At 37.6% G+C, this 21,022-nt stretch overlaps 1 protein-coding gene across 1 annotated transcript; it reads left to right on the plus strand.

The window, feature by feature from the left end:
* The first annotated feature begins 3,091 nt into the window (after nucleotides 1-3,091).
* Nucleotides 3,092-20,013, plus strand: LOC143860347 (protein NDL2-like). Its single transcript, XM_077370937.1, has 11 exons — nucleotides 3,092-3,326; nucleotides 3,482-3,581; nucleotides 3,791-3,888; nucleotides 3,990-4,078; nucleotides 6,143-6,203; nucleotides 6,317-6,403; nucleotides 6,515-6,592; nucleotides 6,688-6,744; nucleotides 6,883-6,938; nucleotides 17,932-18,067; nucleotides 19,267-20,013. Exons 1-11 carry the CDS (start codon nucleotides 3,267-3,269, stop codon nucleotides 19,504-19,506), a joined length of 1,062 nt encoding a protein of 353 aa, XP_077227052.1. The 5' UTR covers nucleotides 3,092-3,266; the 3' UTR covers nucleotides 19,507-20,013.
* Nucleotides 20,014-21,022: the final 1,009 nt, after the last annotated feature.

The raw sequence follows: 21,022 nt of genomic DNA on the forward strand, positions 1-21,022 counted from the left end.
TCCCAATTTTTGGGGCCTTTCGAGATTCAAAGCAAAGCTCATCAAATCAACGGTTCAGATCGATTAAAGGGGAGATCACACAATGACATACCATTACTCATGCACGTGTGAATTTCAAGCCCCTTGTATTGCCGGTGATGTTTATAAGTTGCCACGTGGCAGATCCTGACGTGTATATGTTGCCACGTGGACAGATCCTAAAAGGTTAGTGACGTCATCCAGGCAACTCTCCTCCGGTTCTTTTCGTCTTGCGAACACGGGTCAAAGAAAACTAACTATGGTTGGAAAATAACGGTTAGCCATGACGCGATAGCCGGTGCATTAACAAAACACTGTACAAGAGACAATGACAAGGCAACAACTGTCACGGCGTTTCTGAGATTTACATTAAAGTTCGGGGCATTTATGGTGAGGCTAGTTTAGTCATTTCATTAGTTAAATAATCCCGTATTAAATATCGATTAAAAAAAGGATTGCTCGTAACCATGGCTTTAAATTTCGACCGAAATCCAATCCGATGGGGACCGAAACCGGGATTCGGTCCGAAATTTCGAGAAAATGCAAATTTTATTTTTTAAAAAAATCTTTACAAAATTTCGGCTGAAATTTCGGAATTTCGAACGGGAGTACGAAATTTCGACCGAAATTTCAAATTTTCAATTTTCCGAATGTCCGAAAAGGTTACCGAAACTGAAATTTTAAACCATGCTCGTAACATACCTTATCCGGTCCCTCTTTTTCGAATAGAACAATTAGCAATGGGGGACATAAATTAGGAGGTATTATCAACATGACCCATGCTTTTCTAAAATTATCAACTGAGGGACAAAAAATGTCTTGTCAATAAAAGCTGGACGAAAATGCCATTTTCTTAAGTAACACGTTTTGCTTTTCCACTTTCCCCTCTTCTTTACCTCTTTTTTTTTTTTTACTTTTCCATTTTCAACTTTGCTTTTTTTTACCCCACCAGTCATCTTCTTCGTCGTTTAGCCACCATTGGAGGCGGGAAAGCTCGAAAACTTGAAACATGAGTTCATTCCCATCTATCTCTCTATATCTAGGTTTTTCATTTGTTTTAGGGTTTTGTATTTCTCCTTCTCCCTTTCAATGGAGGATGAGGAAGATGAATCGTAGGGTAGAAAGAAAAAAACGGTGAAAATGAATGAGTGAAAAAAAACAGAAACTAAAAACGTGTTCATAAGATACTTGATAAGCCTATTCGGAATTTGGTAACCCCATTTTGATACTCGATAACCCAAATCCCAGAGACTTGAAAACCCCCTTCCAAAACCCCGGTACCCTCGGCCAATCTTAAGGGACTTGATAAGCCCATTTGTAAATTGGTAACCCCATTTTGTTACTAGATAACCCTAATCCCAAATACTTAAAAACCACCTTCCAAAACTCTAGTACTCTATGGCAATTTTCAGGGACTTGATAAGCCCATTCGGAAATTAGTAACCCCAATTTTTATACTAGATAACTCCAATCCCAGAGACTTGAAAACCCTTTCCAAAACTCTAGTACCCTCGGCCAATTTTCATGGACTTGATAACCCCATTCAGAAATTGGTAACCCCATTTTTTATACTAGATAACCCCATCCTCACATACTTGAAAACCCCCTTCCAAAATTCCAATACCCTCGGTCAATTTTCAGGCACTTGATAAGCCCATTCGGAAATTGGTAACCCTACTTTTGAGAGTTGCTAACCCCCTTCTAGAGAGTTGATAAACCCCTTAAGCTACAAAACCCCCTTGCCTATAGCAACTCTTCTAGTGGCATTACAATCCTGCTCATGATAGAAATAACAAAAGAAATTAATGTTATTTTCATTAAATGTGCTTCATGTATTACATCCCATTTTGTGTATTAAAAAATAATAATTAAGTATATCAAAAAATGTGCAGCCATTCATTCATGTATTACATCAATTTTTTCTCATACAACCGCTTGTCTTCCAAAAAGTGAGTGAAGCCATCCATGCATTATCTCTAGAACACACCCTAAAATACAAACCGCTTAAACCCCAAACAAGATAACTCAGAATTAGAGGAATGAAAAATAGTGCAAAACCTTAAAAAAAGAGAAACAAAACCTAGATATAGAGAGATACATGGTAAGAACTCAACATTCAAGTTTTTAAGATTTGCCAGCAACAATGGTGGTTGAACGAGGAGGAAGATGACTAGTTGGGTAAAAAAATTAAAAAGTGAAAATGGAAAAAGTAAAAGAAGAGGGAAGACGGAAAAACAAGATGAAAACATGTTATGAAGGCCGAAGGGCATTTTTGTATAGCTTTTATAAATCCCCATAATTTTTGTCCCCATTGCTAATTGTTCCTTTTCGAATTTTCGAGTAAAAGCTGATACTTTTTCCCCGCTTTTTAGGATATGGTATTTTCACCCCCTGCAGTGCTCATGCGCCTCCCTTATACCGTGATTTGACGTGAACAGTGGGCAACTTTAACGCTTTTTGACGTCAAATCACGTTAAAAGTGGGGCGAATGCGTAATGCAGGGGCGGTGAAAATATCATCGCCCTTTTTTAATTTACAATTGTCGGTTCGTGAACTCTAGGTGGCATACAGCTGTTTTGTACGAATTACCGAAAATACCCTTATTCACCAGAAAGGGGAAAGTTCTCGTGGTGGGCCCACCCTGATGAAGACAGCCTTGGGAATCTGGTCTGGTGGGCCACCACAAAGACCGATTACCCCAAAGACAGCTCTCTCAAGGAGATCCAACGGGTAATCATTGGGCCCACAACTACCCTTCCAATCAATTTGACAAAGAACTTTTCATCTATGGGCCACGAGCAAAACTGTACTAAAATATGATTTCAACCGTTGATTAAAAAGGTCCTTTTTAATAAATTGATGAATTTCAATAATCTTTATCAATTAGACATGATCTCGTACATATCATGTGGACTGGGGCCCACAAAGTCCGAGCAGCAGTAAAGTTAAAGAAAATAGTACACGACCGTTGGATCCGGCTCAACGGTAACTTTACCAAAAAATAGATCAAAAGAAAAGGGACAAAATCGTAATATTACTAAAAATAAAGGTTTGATTGCCGTAATTTCGTCTCAATCGGAGGATATGTTGGTAATTCAATAATCACAAACCAGAGATATCGAGAGTGAGAAAGAGAGAGAACTGTGAAGAAGAAGAAGAAGAACAGAAGGAGGAGTGTCCTTATCCTTATCATTATTCTTTGTTTTTTTTTTGTTTAATTTCTTTATTTTGGGTGAAAGAACTGAGTCATGGGCGATTCGAGCGACTCAGTTTCTGTGGATATCGAGATGATACCATTAGGAGGAAAGGTAACAACAAAACACCAAAAAAACTCAATCTATTCTTCAATGCAGATCAAGTTTTTCTGGTTCTGTTTTTTCCTTTCTCTTTTGGTTTTTGAGTTTTGGATTTTGGGTTCTTATTCCATGTTTCTTTTTAATCGAGTCTTTTCACAAATTTGCAGGAATGCCTTGTTGAAACGAGCAAAGGCCCTATCTCAGTTTTTGTTTGTGGAGACCAAGAAAAGCCAGCTTTAATCACATACCCAGATATTGCTCTTAATTGTATTCCCATTCCCTCCTCTTTTCTTTTTTTCTTCTTGGATTTGTTTCCATTTTTAGAAACCATTAAACCCTTTTCTTTGTTCATCATCATTGTTTTGTTTTCCAAATTTCTGGGCTCATTGTGCTATTTTATTTTGCATATTTAGTGTTAAGATAATTTCAGTTTTTCCCATCTGGGTATTTTTTTTTCCTTGAATGGTTTTTTGCAGATATGTCTTGCTTTCAAGGCCTTTTCTTCTGTTCTGATGCTGCTTCTTTGCTGCTCCATAACTTCTGCATTTACCACATTGATGCTCCTGGACACGAGGTCGGTATTGGCGCTTATTCTCTCTGATGCATATTAAGTTTCTTTCATATCTTCTAATGATTTTAGTGTGTTAAACTCCCTTTGTTTAAGAGTTGTTGCAGTTGGGTGCTGCTGTCATTTCTTCTGACTTTCCCTTGGCTAGTGTGGATGACCTTGCAGACCAGGTTGCCGAAGTTCTTGACTTCTTTGGGTGTGTAAATGCTTGTCATTTTACTTGTTTCTATGCTATTTTTGTATCTGTGGTCTTTTAAAGAGAAACTGATCAACATTGTTCAGAAAAAAAATGAAAAAAGTAAGCTGATGAAAAATTGAGAATTGGGTTGTAAAGCTTATGCGATGCGATCGCCGATTCATATACTGATGATATATACCTGCTATGGTGTTTATTTTGTAGTTACGAAGTAGTTGTCAGATAGTTATTTAGGTTGGGGCTGTGGGTGTTAGTTTTTATGTTAGTGGGTAAATGTGTTGATGATGTGGCACTCTCTTTGTGCTTGTATTCAAGTTATTGTATTTAAATGAAAAGGGAGAGGAACGGAATTTTACAGCATAGGAGACTATTTTTTTAGGAGAGTCGTGGCTCCTCTCGAATTGAGCCGTTAGGAGGTCCGGTTGCCTCGAATCAGCCTCTTTCCCTTCTTTTTCTTTCTTTATTTGTGTTACAACTAATTAGGCATGTAACAAGTGGTATGAGAGCCTTTGATCCTGCGTCATTGCTACAACTTGGGAGATTTTGGATTCCATACATGGCGATTTTTGAAAGATCAAAGCACTCGTTTTGGAATTTATGGAAGGCCAACAAGGATTTATGGAAGCCTTGAACGAAATCAGCGCAGCGATCGAGGAATTTCACAAAGACGAAGGAAAGTTGAATCTTGTGGTGGAGAAAATTACAAGAATTGACACCGATGAAGATAATTTAGTTGAACACCTTGTCAAGATCATCTTGATTTTGCCGACCCATACGATCTTTCCATCGTTTCGATGTGTGTTTACTAACAACCGTATTTCTTTCCAATTTTGATCACAATGGATTTTGAAGGTTGACTTCGAATGATCGCGACCGTTAAAATTTGGGACCCCGGTAGAATAAAGTTTTTTCTCCAATAATTCGACCTTGAGGACAAGGTCATTTGTAAGGGGAAAGGAATGATATATACCTGTTATGGTGTTTACTTTGTAGTTACAAAGTAGCTATCAATAGTTATTTACGTTAGGGTTGTGGGTGTTAGTTTTTGTTATGTGTGATGATGTGGCACTCTCTTTGGGCTTGTAATTAAGTTATTGTATTTCAATGAAAAGGGAGAAGAGCAGAATGTCACAGCAAAGGAGACTTTGTTTTTAGGAGAGTCATGGCTCCTCTCGAATTGAGCCGTTAGGAGGTCCGGTTGCCTCGAATAAACCTTTTTACCATCTTTTTCTCTCTTTTTCTTTCTTTATTTGTGTTACGGCCATTTAGGCACGTAACAATTGACTTCTTCATTTGTAGATAACTGAAACTCAATATTCTCCTACAATATTGCTATTAATGTGTCAATGCTTATCGTCATTGTTAAGTTGGGCTGTAGCTCTAGATTGCTTACTGGAGGTTTGCATGATCAAATTTATGCAAATGGAATCGAGACTTATGGTTTGGGACGTTTCGATTTATTGAGAAGGGAAATGATGTTGCTGTGCTGGTTATTAACTATTTAAGTACTGTTCATACTTCTACTTAGTTAAGAAATTTTATTATGCCTATTTAATCCAGTGTCTTCGTTTGTATAATGTTTGAATCTGCTATTTTTTAATATTTGTTCTATTAGAAAAACTGAAGCCCTGAACTAGTTTCTAATCTTCTAGTATGTGAGATACAGTTTATATTTGATTTTTCCAGCTTGTAGATAGTCATTAAAGCCATGCGGGGAAGTGTCTCAAACATTGATTTAGATGGACACTGTTATCTTTTATTTTTGAAAATTGTCCCCAACCCAATTATTTATTTCAAGTCTAGATCCCATTTAGTTTTCACATCCCCAACCCAATCTTCTATTTTTGAAAATTGTCTCCATATCCCATTTAGTTTTCATTGGAAACTTATTCCATCTTTTACGTTATTTCAACTTTCATAGTTCTTTCCTTTTAATGGATCTCTAATTTTCCTTGTAAAAAATAAAGAGGGTGCACTCCCATTACGATGTTTTTTATTCATCTGAAACAACATCCTCTTTATTAATTAAAATCTGTGCTTGTTTATGGATGATTCTTCAATCAGGCTGAAAGAGGTTATGTGCTTGGGTGTCACTGCTGGTGCTTACATCCTTACACTCTTCGCTGTACGTTTAGATCCCACTCCACAGATTCCTAAGATTCCAAATTTAACTTGACTTTTGGTTAATCTATAATTTCAGTTTATCAGTTTCACATGTTCTCTTGCTTCGTGATGCAGACAAAATACAGAGAGCGTGTTCTTGGGTTAATACTTGTTTCCCCTCTTTGCAAAGCTCCTTCATGGACCGAGTGGTTCTACAATAAGGTTTTGAACTGCACAAGTCATTTTGTAAATTTCCAGAGAAAATGATATCGTTAGTTTGATATATTGCGGTGATATTTGATATTTTTTATAAGTTTTAAGTAAACTTTTCAGGTTCTGTTAAACTTGCTCTACTTCTACGGTATGTGTGGTGTAATAAAGGAGTGTCTTCTCCAACGGTATTTTAGCAAGGTATTTTATATGCCCGTCTATTGTGGATTGTTTTGTGGCTTTTGCCAATGTGGAGGCTTATTTAATGTTATGTAATTTTACTAACTTTTTCTCAGGAAGTCCGTTGTGGTCTTCAAGGTGCGGAATCAGACATTGTGCAAGCGTGCCGAAGGGTAAGGGTTCTCAAGCTCATCATCTGCTTTTGTATGAAACTATTCATATTTATTATTTAATTATATGAAATCTTTGTTACCACAAAATTTTCTTCAACCTGTATCGGGTTCTGATCCCTTCTTGTCATATGTCTATAGTTGCTGGATGAAAGACAGAGTTCGAACATTATGCGTTTTCTGCAAGCTATGAATCAGTAAGTCATTTTGTTCTTTTAGCTCCAATGGAAGAACCTTCACTCCCTGAGACCATTTTTTATTTTCTCGTCTTAATATTTGCTACAAGGTATGCCGTTTTCTTTCAGTGCTGTTAAGTCAATCACCTATAACTAGGGAACAATTAGTAACCAACCTTGCTAACAAAGTACAAGCAAGTAGTTTGCTCATCCGTGCTTGATGTGCATGCCTCAATCTTAAGCATTGGTTTTTATTAATATGATTTTAATATTTGCTTGAGAGTCTAAAAGAAGCAAACTGTGAACCTTAGCAGGGACATAATTTGAGAAGATCAGGTTGATCTTTTGAGACACATTACAAGAATTTATCAAGAAAAAAAAATCATCAAATGGTAGAAATCTCCCACTTATAGACCAACACCCTTGACTAATAAAGCATATCATTATGGCACACCACTCAAAAATTTTACTTTAACCTTCAAGCAGTATTTTAAGTCAACCTCCTAGCTAGTTTATGAATAATTGAGACTCGAATGTTTTACAGTGACACTCCCCCTCAAGAAGGATTTGAATCAACCTCTAAACTTGTTTCTTCCAAGTGGGATGACAAGATTAGGTAGTTTTTCTTCGTTGCCAATAGTTGTCAATTAGTCTTGAATTTTTCTGACAAACGTGACAATCAACTTGGATCTTATATTATTGGGATATGCAATCTTCTGTATTGCAGCTCAGTTTTTTATCGCTTGTGAGCAGTAAGCGATCTGTGTGCCTTGAGCTTTAAGCATGCTCTTTACATGCTCTGCAAATTGGGAATAATTCTAAAACTTCACTGCCTCTGTTTTTTGTTTGTGAGATATTCTGCTGACTGTACTTCATCTTGACTAATCTTTGGTGGTGTTGTGCTGGCGAATGATGGATTTACTCTATAGATGGTATATGGAACCACAAAATGAACTGCGGTGAATATGAAATTTGAGGGAGGACCTGGACCTTCTTTGATGGAGATCCTCATTAGACAAAGATGTGTCGCCAGAAAGAAGCGAAGCTCATAGAAGCTTTGCTTCCCTGTGTCTGTTGCTGTGCGTTAGAAATGGTCAAATGTAGATGTTTGGTACTACTCACTTCGTAGCTTCATTACCATATATAATGGCAAGTTTGTATGGGAAACGAAGCCCTTTGACCGGCACACAAGTAGTATAGGAAGAGTGTTAGAAATGGTCAAATGTAGTGTTTGGTACTACTCATTTCATAGCTTCATTACCATATAATGGCAAGTTTGAATGGGAAATGAAACCCATTGACCGGCGCACGGGGGTAGCATAGAAAGAGTGAAGACCAATTGGATTTGTAAACATGATTTTGTAATCAATCTGATCTTAAATGTCTCTAAATGACTGAAGCAGATGGAAGGAATCCATTTCGATTCATGAGAATGCGTAACGGTTGGCTTTTGTTCACATTCACAACGGAGAAGATGCGTGATGGTTGTAGAAAGCATTGTCCTTGGAGATGCTGGAAAAGGATATTGTCTCTGAGGCAGGACTACGAGGATGAATCTCTTGAAATCTTGGTTTTCAAATGGGTATGCGTTAATGATATTCCATCTGAGTGCTTGGCATTTTATCATTTCCCCACAATCATTTCAAAATTCAGGAAACTCATTGGATTGATTCCACAATCTGTATCAGGAATCTATCTTTTGTTAGAGCCTAGGTTAAATCGATTGATTGTTAGCAAATACTTTCTTGGCCCCAATGTTTAATTATGAAAGGCCTTTCAGGGGGAGGGGTTGACAAAGGTTTAAAGATTCTCGGGTATTGGCGAGGGAGGGATATAAGGCTTTTACTATTAAAAAAAATGGGCTTCAAGGATGTGGTTTCAACATTGAAACTCTCACGATTTAAACATCTAATGAGTGGGCATTGACAAATAGTTGTTTTCCCTAGAGGAACTGGTATAATGTGGTCTGACTCTGAACACCACTTGTTTCTTAGTATGGTACAGACTGTTTTTCGTAGAGGTGAGGGTAACATGTGGTTCTAGTGATTTTTTCTCAGATCACTAAGCGTTGGATGTTGGTTAGGGACAATTATGAGAATGACGCTTTGACCAAATACAGTGTCGGTCCTTGGAGATTAGCCCATTGTTTAAGCGAGATTTGGGATATTTGTAGAGGGGGGCTGATCACTAAGCATTGGATGATGGTTAGGGACAATTCTGAGAATGACGCTTTGACCAAATACAGTTGACCATGGGTCCTTGGAGATTACATGTGTTGAGACATTCTACAACATTTCCTATTTGTTACCTCAAGATGGTGTAAAAAGAGCAGCTTTATGGTTGGGCCATTTCTCTACCCCTTCTCTGTATGTTTTTTATGTTTCTTTTGAAATTTTTTGCTATTGTTTAAGGGAAAATAAACCACTGACTAGAAAAAGGCTGCTAGGTTGGAAAGCTTGATTACTTTGGCGGTGAAGGGTTTGGAGGTGGGATTTGTTTAGTGCAGGGGATGATGGACTCGAAGATTGTTACATGACTCATAGTTATTTGAAACTTCCTAGTTTGAAAGGAATCAAGCTTTCTCATAAACTCGCTTCGTGTCTGTTTGGTTGCACAAAAGCCGGGATGACTTAGGGGTTTTGCTTGGCATTTGGGTGCCACGTCAGAAAACCTCTTGTTTGGTTGCCAAATAGAGCATTGAAATTCCTGGATACTACCGGGGATGTCTCCTAGTTAATCATTGTTTGCTGATGTGTCACCATTGTCTCCTCCCACAGAAATCCAACCCCCAAACCACAAAATGGTGGTTTTTTCCTTGGATTTCTTGGGAATGATGCTCTCTCTCTCTCTCTCTCTCTCGTCCCTCTCTCTCCCTCCCTCTTCTCTCCTCTATCGGTAATTATCAACCCTCAAATTGATGGGGAGGCGGGAGAGACTAGTGTAATGACACTCTCTACCACTACTCTACGAGGCAAATACCCACAACCAAATTGAGCCTTCAAAGGCTAAGTTTTTCCCGCTTCCCAAATATAGGAGTTCTTCCTCCGTGTTTCCTTTTATTGAAGTGTGCACTTATTATTTAGGTGATTATTTTTTTCATGAAAGAGTATTTCTCCTTTTGATAACGTCAAAGGAGCATATTTTTTTTAAAAAGTGCATTTAAAACTTGAGCCTTCAAAGGCTAAGTTTTTCTCGCTTCCCAAATATAGGAGTGCTTCCTCCGTGTTTCCTCTTATTGAAGTGTGCACTTATTATTTAGGTGATTATTTTTCATGAAAGAGTATTTCTCCTTTTGATAACGTCAAATGAACATATTTAAAAAAAAGTGTTTAAAACTTGAGCCTTCAAAGGCTAAGTTTTTCTCGCTTCGCAAATTCAGGAGTGCTTCCTTCGTGTTTCCTCTTATTGAAGTGTGCACTTATTATTTAGGTGATTATTTTTTCATGAAAGAGTATTTCTCCTTTTGATAATGTCAAAGGAACATATTTTAAAAAAAAGTGCATTTAAAACTTTAACTCATCTTAAGTTTCTTAAGTTTCAAATGAAACTTACGTGGGTCTTTTTCCCAAAACTTAATGTAAAATCTACATGAATAAAACATGTTAAACCATTAATCCCTTAATGTGGTAATTCTAATTTGTCGTGAAGTCTTCCTTACTATTTGTAATCCTTACCCACAATAGCCTTTGCTTTCTGACTTACTATTACCCTATTCTTTCTATTATACACTTCTTGTTCGCTTCCAATGAGGCTTATGACATGCTTTATGTTGACTTTCAATAACGCTTCCAATATGTTTCTTAATTACATTCTTTAGAGCTTTTCTCTTCACAGATTTTCTCTTTAATAAACCCCTCATTTCCCGCTTCTGCTTCACGCATTGCTTCCCACTCCGGCAACTATGGTCTGATTCAGCCATCTTTCACAGTAGAATGTTGTAGTGGAAGGTGGGATTAATTAACTATCTAACGGCTTTGACTCCCTGTGGTACCCGATCCCGCGAGAGGGGTGGGGCGCGAGCCGCCGCGCTCTCTCTCTTGGTCTCCCGTACCCACGCGATTGGCGTGTGCATTTAATTATTGATTTGAATTCGTCTTTCATGTGAACTTGGGATCACTAAGGCAATCCGAATTCCACACGAAAGAGACTGACAGAGTCGCCACCTAGATGTGGGATCTAGGACCCGAAATTAACCAGAAATCTAGACTCGCTACCTGGTTACAAGAATGGAAGGTATGGGGAGTTATCCGCCACATGCACCATTCCTGCCCGATAATCGGTCTTCGATTCCAAAAGCTAACTCTTTTAAATTTATTTTAAATGGCTCATTCAACTCTATGTTAATGTGCGAACTAAGTGACATGCATCCTATGATCTAATTTCAATGTGAATCCTAAATGTGTATCTTGATTTATTAATTTGTCTTGATTCAATCTAACTGAAAGTTCTCCTAGAATTCTAATTTCATGGAAAGCCCTAAATGATTTGATTAAGCATTTACAAGAAAATTAATATACAAAACACCACAATTTGTTGTGGTGCCGACTCGCGGATGGTATGCCATCAGACATCCAAGCTGCCTACGTACCCAAGCCTCACTGGGATCAGAGTCGACGTAGTTCGGTGCACCTAAGCTAAGCTACTTATGCCTAACTCAACTAGGACACCGATCTAGACTGGATTGACTGTTTCAACAGTTTTAAGAGAAGTTATTTAATTCAAGTTGAGGATTTTATTATCCTAGGATTTCATCTAAGATGTTATATGATTCTTATCTAAATGCAAGTTGTCCCTTAGACTAATGCAGGTTAGCCTACATCCTAGTTTACTAGGCTTGTCCTAGGGAAAGAGTGGGTGACTAGTGTAACTAGACCTATGGCACGGTTGCTATACATAGCAAGCGTCCGTGATGAGGCTGGACTCCTGACTCTAGGACTCCCTAAACCTAAGACTCCTTAAAACATAGGACACGACATGACACCAATGTTCTTAAATTGGACTCTAATGGTTCTTATGACGGAAACCGTAATCCAACGGTTCCGAGAGACACGAGATGAATCGATTTCAGTTCTTGGAGTTAATGAATTTCAGATTTTGAGGATTTTCAGTTTTTGGACATTTAAGGAATACCAACGGTTCTAGGGTTCGCCAATTTCGGCCCAGAATGGCATCCAAGGGAGGGAATCGTGCTCTCTTTCCTTGTACAATTTAGTACTTAGGTTATAGCATCTTATTGCCTGGCAAATCTCAGGATTTCCGTGGACAGTAACCTCGGAGCCAACAACATGCTATAGCTTAAATATCTAAATTGTCAAAGATCGGTTGCAATTGGGATACGATTATGGATGCACTGGCCATTTTTCCAGGAAAATCTAAAGATCCTAAAATTTATGTTTCAATGGATTAAGGAGTGAACATGTGACAGAATTTAAGGTTCTTTGGAAATTTTCACAATGATTTTTTAATTAATTTCGAATTTTCAATGGATTTTATCAATTTTAAGCATATGAGTGATTTTACAAGTGAAACTGTTGCAAACAAATTCGAAATGAGTTGAAACTTCTACAGAAGCAAGATATGATGAAATGTAGCTTACTGGAAGATTTTTACAGATTTTTACATTAAACTCATATTTAATTTGGATTTAACAATTAATTGACCAGATTGTAAAAATAACACAGAAACTACTAGAAATAGAAATCTAAATTCCATGAAATTTCTACAGTAGTAAGATATAAGTGAAAATAGCATGATGTGAGATTTCCATGAAATTAGAAAACTATTTACTATCAGTTTCAGATTTTTTAATTTTCAGACCAGATTATGAATTAACACTACAGCTCATATGAAATAAGATCCAAATCACTTGAAAATTTTACAGAAGTAAGAAATATAGAATTTAAGACTACTGTAAAAATTTGGAGAATTTTATCTGTGATTTGACGTCAGTAACAATTCTCCCAAAATCTGATAATTTTCAAAGAATGCATAAAATAATATGCCAAACAAAATCCAAAAATTCTCACAAATTCATGGTAGAATGTATCATTATCATATTATTTTCCCACGAAATTTCATTTTTTTTGGAATCTGTTTAGTATATCTTTTAGTTTTCTTCGTTAAAAATCATGCAAAAATCCGAAAATATACCTAATAATTCTGAAAAATTCCGAGAACAGTGTACCTACTTGTGATGAGTTCCTCGCCGAATCCAAAAGCCGAAAAACTCGAAAATCCCGCCTATGTGCGATCGTTTCCGCTTTTCTTCCTCTTGATCTTTTTTTTTCTTCTTCTTTGCTCTCCTCACTTTGAATGGGGAGAGAGAGAGAGAGAGAGAGAGAGAGAGAGAGAGAGAGAGAGAGGGAGGCAGAGAGAGGCCTTTTTCCTTTTTTTCTTCTTCTCCTCATTGAACCATTTATAGCAAAGGAATGGGAGGGTGGTGGCCACCATTGTGGACTTATCCCATGGTAGGTGGCCACCATTGTGGACATATTCCATGGTAGGTGGCTCCATGCATGTTTGAATTTTGACATGTGTGTGGCTCCATGCATATTTTTTTAAAGTCCTTTTGAGTAGGTAAAAGATAACCCAAGTGGGTCCCATATGTGACTAAGTTCCCAATTGTGACTAATCATATGCCTCACTCAAAGTATGATCCGAACCGTTCATTTGATGGGCGACAATGTGATTTAATTTGTGCTCCACTAATCAATCCTATGGGCTGATCCAAACCATCCAATAGATTACCCACGCCCTATAGATCTTCTTCATTAGATGAAAAGGATTGAACCATGTAACTTATTGGACCCGTTTGGTGGGCCCGCATTGAACATAATTCGAATCAACCAGGGGGCCCACATTGTTTTGATAAAAAAATGAGTTTCGAGCCTATGTCGATCCAGTGCATAAAAATGCCCATCAAGGGAACAATCAGGATTTCAGGGAGGTTACCTTAACAACCGAATTCTGTTGCGATCATCAAGTTGAGTTACTCGGATCAGCCCATTAAAATAATTTAGGAGGACACAACCTACTTAGGTAGGGGACCCATCAATTGGATGGTCTGAATCGTCATAGAGGAATGATCTAAGGGGGCACAACCCATTTACATTGCGACCTACCATTTGGACCGGTTGAGATCATCTTACGAAGAAGGTTTGAGGAATACAATTTGCTTTTATTATAGATCAATAAATTGGATGGTTTGGATCATCTAATGAAGAAGATCTATAGGGCGTGGGTAATCTATTGGATGGTTTGGATCAGCCCATAGGATTGATTAGTGGAGCACAAATTAAATCACATTGTCGCCCATCAAATGAACGGTTCGGATCATACTTTGAGTGAGGCATATGATTAGTCACAATTGGGAACTTAGTCATATATGGGGGACCCATCAATTGGATGGTCTGGATCGTCATAGAGGAATGATCTAAGGGGGCACAACCCATTTACATTGCGACCTACCATTTGGACCGGTTGAGATCATCTTACGAAGAAGGTTTGAGGAATACAATTTGCTTTTATTATAGATCAATAAATTGGATGGTTTGGATCATCTAATGAAGAAGATCTATAGGGCGTGGGTAATCTATTGGATGGTTTGGATTAGCCCATAGGATTGATTAGTGGAGCACAAATTAAATCACATTGTCGCCCATCAAATGAACGGTTCGGATCATACTTTGAGTGAGGACAATTGGGAAATTAGTCACATATGGGACCCACTTGGGTTATCTTTTACCTACTCAAAAGGACTTTAAAAAAATATGCATGGAGCCACACACATGTCAAAATTCAAACATGCATGGAGTCACCTACCATGGAATATGTCCACAATGGTGGCCACCTACCATGGGATAAGTCCACAATGGTGGCCACCACCCTCCCATTCCTTTGCTATAAATGGTTCAATGAGGAGAAGAAGAAAAAAAGGAAAAAAGCCCTCTCTCTTCCTCCCTCTCTCTCTCTCTCTCTCTCTCTCTCTCTCTCTCTCTCCCCATTCAAAGTGAGGAGAGCAAAGAAGAAAAAAAAAAAAGATCAAGAGGAAGAAAAGCGGAAGCGATCGCACATAGGCGGGATTTTCGAGTTTTTCGGCTTTTGGATTCGGCGAGGAACTCATCACAAGTAGGTACACTGTTCTCGGAATTTTTCAGAATTATTAGGTATATTTTCAGATTTTTGCATGATTTTTAACGAAGAAAACTAAAAGATATACTAAACAGATTCCAAAAAAAATGAAATTTCGTGGGAAAATAATATGATAATGATACATTCTACCATGAATTTGTGAGAATTTTTGGATTTTGTTTGGTATATTATTTTATGCATTCTTTGAAAATTATCAGATTTTGGGAGAATTGTTACTGACGTCAAATCACAGATAAAATTCTCCAAATTTTTACAGTAGTCTTAAATTCTATATTTCTTACTTCTGTAAAATTTTCAAGTGATTTGGATCTTATTTCATATGAGCTGTAGTGTTAATTCATAATCTGGTCTGAAAATTAAAAAATCCGAAACTGATAGTAAATAGTTTTCTAATTTCATGGAAATCTCACATCATGCTATTTTCACTTATATCTTACTACTGTAGAAATTTCATGGAATTTAGATTTCTATTTCTAGTAGTTTCTGTGTTATTTTTGCAATCTGGTCAATTAATTGTTAAATCCAAATTAAATATGAGTTTAATGTAAAAATCTGTAAAAATCTCGGATTCTTATGAATAATCTCTCTCAACACTTAACGGAAAAATGCGAAACATGGCGGAAATGATTGGATGGGGTTTCGCCCAAGCATAGCGAACTTGGGTCCGATCAAAATGGGGTGTCTACAGAAAGCATAAGGGACAGACACGGGAACGGAAAACACTAGAACCCGACAACGACACACTAATTTCTTTGTTGATTAAAGCGGGGAAAAATGGGGTGTCTACACTCCCGAATTATGACTACTTCAACCAAGTACTCGGCCGCGTCATGTCGAGGCAACAGGATTAGCTCCGGCCGCGTTTTGACCCACATCCACCTTTTGAAATACTGCTTGCCTCTCCCATTGCCTTCTGATGTAGATTAGTTGCCCAATAATCATATTTGCCCATTAGAATTTTATTTCCATGTTATTTACTTTTTAGGATTTTATTTACATGTTATTTAGTTTCTAGGATTTTATTTTCATGTTTTTTTAGCGTTTAGGGCTTTTATTTTGATGGATGATTTAAGGTTGAAGGCAACTGATTCGGCCGGCGAGTTGACTCAACAATGAAGAATAGCCTGACCTTGTATTGTTTTCAATAATGCTCGCCGGAGAACTCGGATCGTTCGCTCTGATACCAAATTTGATGTAGGGTAGGGGGAGAAATTAAGAAGAAGAAGAGAAGAATTAGAGTAGAAGAAGAAATCTGTAGAGGGAGAATCTCAATCAATCTTTAATTCATCAAAAACTAAAAATCTCTAATACATTGGGCAATGGAAGTAAATTCCATGGAAATAAATAAAATCCTGAAAAACTAAAAAACAAGGAAATAAAATCCTAGAAACTAAATAAGATTAAATAAATCCTAATGGGAAATTATGCCTCTTATTGGGCAACTAATCTGCATCAACTTCCATGCGCATCCTTACCCTCACCCTTAACACAGCATACGCTTATGAGCTTTTCTTCCTTAGAAATCACAGTGGCAGCAGGGCTTATAACCATCCAAATGAAACAAAACAAACTCTAGTATAGGCGTGGCTTGGTGGATAACACAAAACCGATTTATTGATCCACTTCGGGGTAATAATTTAAAGAACAAATACATTAGATCTAAACTTACATTGATACTATTGATTAATGACTGTTGATTAATGAATATTTGAAATACCCATACAGTAAGCAATGCACACATTAGATTATAACCCTCAATGTTCCATTCTTCGACAGAACCGATTTATTTATCAACTTCGGGGTAATAATTTAAAGAACTAATACATTAGATCTAAGCTTACATTGATACTATTGATTAATGAATATTCAAAAACACACAAAGCAGAAAATACAGAGGCCTCAAGGAGGGAAGAAAGAAAAAATCTCAATCCCTTCCTTTGCAACCACTGATCTGGCCAGTTTATCTTACTTTCAAAAAAAAATTAATGAATATTCGAAATACCGGTCCATACAGTAAGTAATGCACACATTAGATTATAACCCTCGATGTTCCATTCTTCTACAGAACCAAAATATGGCATGTATATTACACATTGCCTATAGTGAGATGGCCTCTTGCTCATACAATTTTGAAATTGAACCCTAAGCATACTTCAAAAATATTCAGTCCATTGCCAGTATCCAGTGGCTCTTCACCTCAGGAGTTTTGGATATTCTTGATACACGTGATGACTTTTAGTTATTCTAAGTAAAAAAATTCTCATTTGCATGCACTACATACTATAAGTTAAACTAGCATTTAAATGTTAAGTATCTTTTCCTTTCTAATTTTTATCAATATGATTTCTGACATTTGGTCTTCCGCTAGTGGTAATGTTGTCATGTGTTCGTCCCCAGCTTGCCGCCCACCAAGTTTATACTAATTTATTTTGTTCATGAAGACTGGTATGTTAAAAACCTAAATTCCTATTAGTGGAATCAATAAGGGACATATGACAAAACGAGGTCCCATAGTGTCCCATTGATTGCACATTAAATAAGGAATATCAGCCTTTTTTTCCTGGTATGAGTATTACATGCTCTTTTCCTTTTGTTCTTAGGCCTGGTTGAAGTGATTTTAATATCCACTTGGATATGCTATTCTAGCTTACCCATTACTTTTCCGGTGGAAGGGTGCTTAAAACAGCCATTGGGGTCATTGATGCACACGCACACACATTTATACATGAATTTTCTGTTATTTAGGATATTTTTCTTTAATTTTCTTTTATCATGTATTCAATTGCCAGCCTGAGAAAAAACCGCAAACTGTGTAGCTATGTTTTATAAGTTATGATGCCAACAACTTCTGATTCATTTGCAGGAGATACGATCTCACAGAATGCTTGAAGAAGCTGCAATGCAAAACACTTATTTTTGTAGGTGATAGCAGTCCTTTCCATTCTGAGGCCCTCCACATGAATGCCAAAATGGACCGGAGGAAAAATGCTCTTGTGGAGGTGAAGTCATGATGCTTTTGCTTCTTTGTTGTTTGCCTTCTTGTGTTCCCTATCCTCATATTCATGCCACTCACTAGGTTCATGACAAATAGCACATTTCTCATTTTCTTGAAAATTGATCAGTAAGCCATTAAGAAATCGTTCTTGCTGAAAAGCCACTTTAATCAGTTTCTCAATGTGAACCTGATTAGTTTTGAAGCACAATGATTATCAATGATCTTGAGATTTTGTTGGGCACTTGAAATTTTAGTATCATTCAGGTGTTTTATGTTGGGATGACCAAAATGCCCAAAATTTCTCTCAATGATGGCCTTTTCTAATTTCACTCCTGTGCTGAATAGAAATTGATGTGTTTAAAAACTCGTTGACATGACAAGGAACTCGCCCGAGTTGACAAGGATGTTTCGTGGCCGCGTTCCTGCATTGCACCACATCCGCATTCCGCGTTTTGCCCTACGGAGTCAATAAAAACTCCTCTGACTCTCCCGAGTTATGATCACGTCAACCACATCAACCGCATTCTTGGCCTTGTCCGTGCTGAGTCGACAAGGATTTTTCTTGGCCGTGTTCTGCGTCACATCCGCATTTTAAACACTGGAAATTATTATTCAGGAGTCTCTGAGTCTCTACTTGTCTACCTGAAAGAAGCCTCCCCAATACTGTGAAATGACGAACCCCATACCCTGACCTGTGAAAAAATCTTAATCTCAATTAATTCTTGTAAAATGGCCAAAATTTTCTAATTCATTATTCTGAAATGGCTAGATTCATGATCTCTCTCTTATTCCAAACTCCAAAGCACCCCATTATCTTATTTTTCCTTAACCCTGTTTCAGTTTATATTGTTTATATGGTAATATCTAGTGCTTATTGTTTTAATGTACGCCAACCAAGTAAATTTAATGTCATGATAGACCATAAGTCATGCATGCTTATGATGCTCATATTAGTATCATAGCGCTCCATATTCCTTGTTCTATCACTTTGGGAACTCACGTGTTGTCATAAAAAACCATCAAGTGGATTACATCCTACTGTAATATAGTAGTAATCTTCATGTCATAGAATCAGATAAAGTAGCTTTACCTGTTTTATCTTTAGGTACACAAAAATTCATGCACGCTTTATTTTTAAGCTCAAAGTAGAAGTATAATAAGTTTTCATTTGGGTGATAATATCTAATAGCTTTGTCAGTACAGGTGCAAGCGTGCGGCTCTCTAGTGACAGAGGAGCAACCTCATGCTATGCTCATTCCTATTCAGTTTTTCTTAATGGGATATGGCTTCTACAGGCAACCCCCTGCTCCTGCTTCTAATCATTTCTTGAGTCCTTCCAGCACGTCAAACAGCTCTTCATGCATCCCACCTGAGCTTCTTTCTCCTGAGAGCCTGGGTCTCAAACTTAAACCCATCCGAACCCGTGTTGCGATCGAAGTTTGAATTTGGAAGGAGGGGGGGGGGGGTTGCAGTCTCCAGGCAGGTTTTTGTGGAGCACACATCCATGTTTGCACAGTTGGACCTCAGACATGCACATACTCATGTTGAGTAAATAATGTTTTGGATGCTATTCTTTTGTGTGTGTGTGCGGCGGGGTGGATTTGTGGGTGTGTGTAGGGAAGGAGGAAATGTTTCTTACTGTAGATATAAAAATGTGAGATTTTACAGGAAAAGATGTCGTAGTGAGCATTCTTTGGGGGTGAGGGAATTCATGTATTAGTACTACTATTCATTTTGTTCATTTACCATGTAGTTGTTATTAGTTGTATTAGCTGTATAATGACCCGGATGGTATGGGTGTTCTTCATCTCTTCTTTTTGTTCAGCTCTCCTCCCTTTCTTGGAAGTAGGTAGATAGTTCGAACACTACTATTCATTTTGTTCATTTACCATGTAGTTGTTATTAGTTGTATTAGCTGTATAATGACCCGGATGGTATGGGTGTTCTTCATCTCTTTTCTTTTTGTTCAGCTCTCCTCCCTTTCTTGGAAGTAGGTAGATAGTTCGAACACCATAAAAATATAGAAGATTAATGACATGCGAATACAATCTTATAGGCAAATAATGGTTATAATTAATACTTCTATATCTATTGAGTTGGTGGCTCTAAACTGGCTTTCCTGTTGTCTTATTTGCAAATATAAACCAACCTGGTTAGGATATAAGATCCAAGTCCAGGTATTAAAAGAATCTTGTCACTTTTGTGTGGGTACTTTTGTCACTGCCTACGAAACGCATATCTAGCTGGATTGAAAGCAGTGACATGTTTGAAAGATGCCTTGCCTGATTGAACAATGCGCACAGGGTAGATAACGCCCAAACCAGACATGAATTGGGTTAGCCCGATTGGTACTGCTTACCTCTTACCGGGCTAAGTCAGGGCAGACCGGGCTTTTGAATGCACAAGTTAGGATGAAGTTTTGCCGACTCATGTCTCATGTCGGACACAGGCCGGAAATCTAAGCCCAACTTCTATCTACATCCTCTTGATCCGGGGATCCTAAATTGCAAACATGAATACGCACCTTGGGTCGATTTTAGGCACTCGGGTTGAGCTTTTACCATAACATTAATTGGGTCAGGTTCGGGTTGTTAGGAAAGAACCAAACAATCAGTCATTTCAGCATTTTTTCTAATAGAAAACACAGTTCCTGGGGAAGTCGAAAGAAAGAGGGGAAAAAATCTCAAACAAAGAACAAAACAAGAGCCGTGGGAGGTATATACTGGTTTTCTTTAGTAAGTTTGGTCGCTTAAAAAACTACTCCAGATTGATTAAGAAACATTTAGCCAGGTGCTGTTTAAAGTTTAATCATGGTGATTAGTATATTTTAAGCCACAAAAAAATAGTTATAAAGGCATTTATTTGAGTGAGACATGTATCATGATGATCACCTCATGGGCATCCACGAAATCAATGGTTTTGATTACACATGTATGCTCTGTGGGGCCAAAGGTTGATC

The sequence above is a fragment of the Tasmannia lanceolata genome, unplaced genomic scaffold (assembly GCF_043159265.1).
Source record: "Tasmannia lanceolata isolate RefF3 unplaced genomic scaffold, GAP_Taslan_0.1 ptg000003l, whole genome shotgun sequence".
Taxonomy (NCBI): domain Eukaryota; kingdom Viridiplantae; phylum Streptophyta; class Magnoliopsida; order Canellales; family Winteraceae; genus Tasmannia; species Tasmannia lanceolata.

Bases quoted from the DNA above. Each gene is read 5' to 3' on its own strand.
- LOC143860347 (XM_077370937.1), top strand. From the start codon at position 3,267: ATGGGCGATTCGAGCGACTCAGTTTCTGTGGATATCGAGATGATACCA. The intron at 3,889-3,989 runs GTCGGTATTGGC...GAGTTGTTGCAG, and splicing joins TTGATGCTCCTGGACACGAG to TTGGGTGCTGCTGTCATTTC. The intron at 6,745-6,882 runs GTAAGGGTTCTC...ATATGTCTATAG, and splicing joins TTGTGCAAGCGTGCCGAAGG to TTGCTGGATGAAAGACAGAG.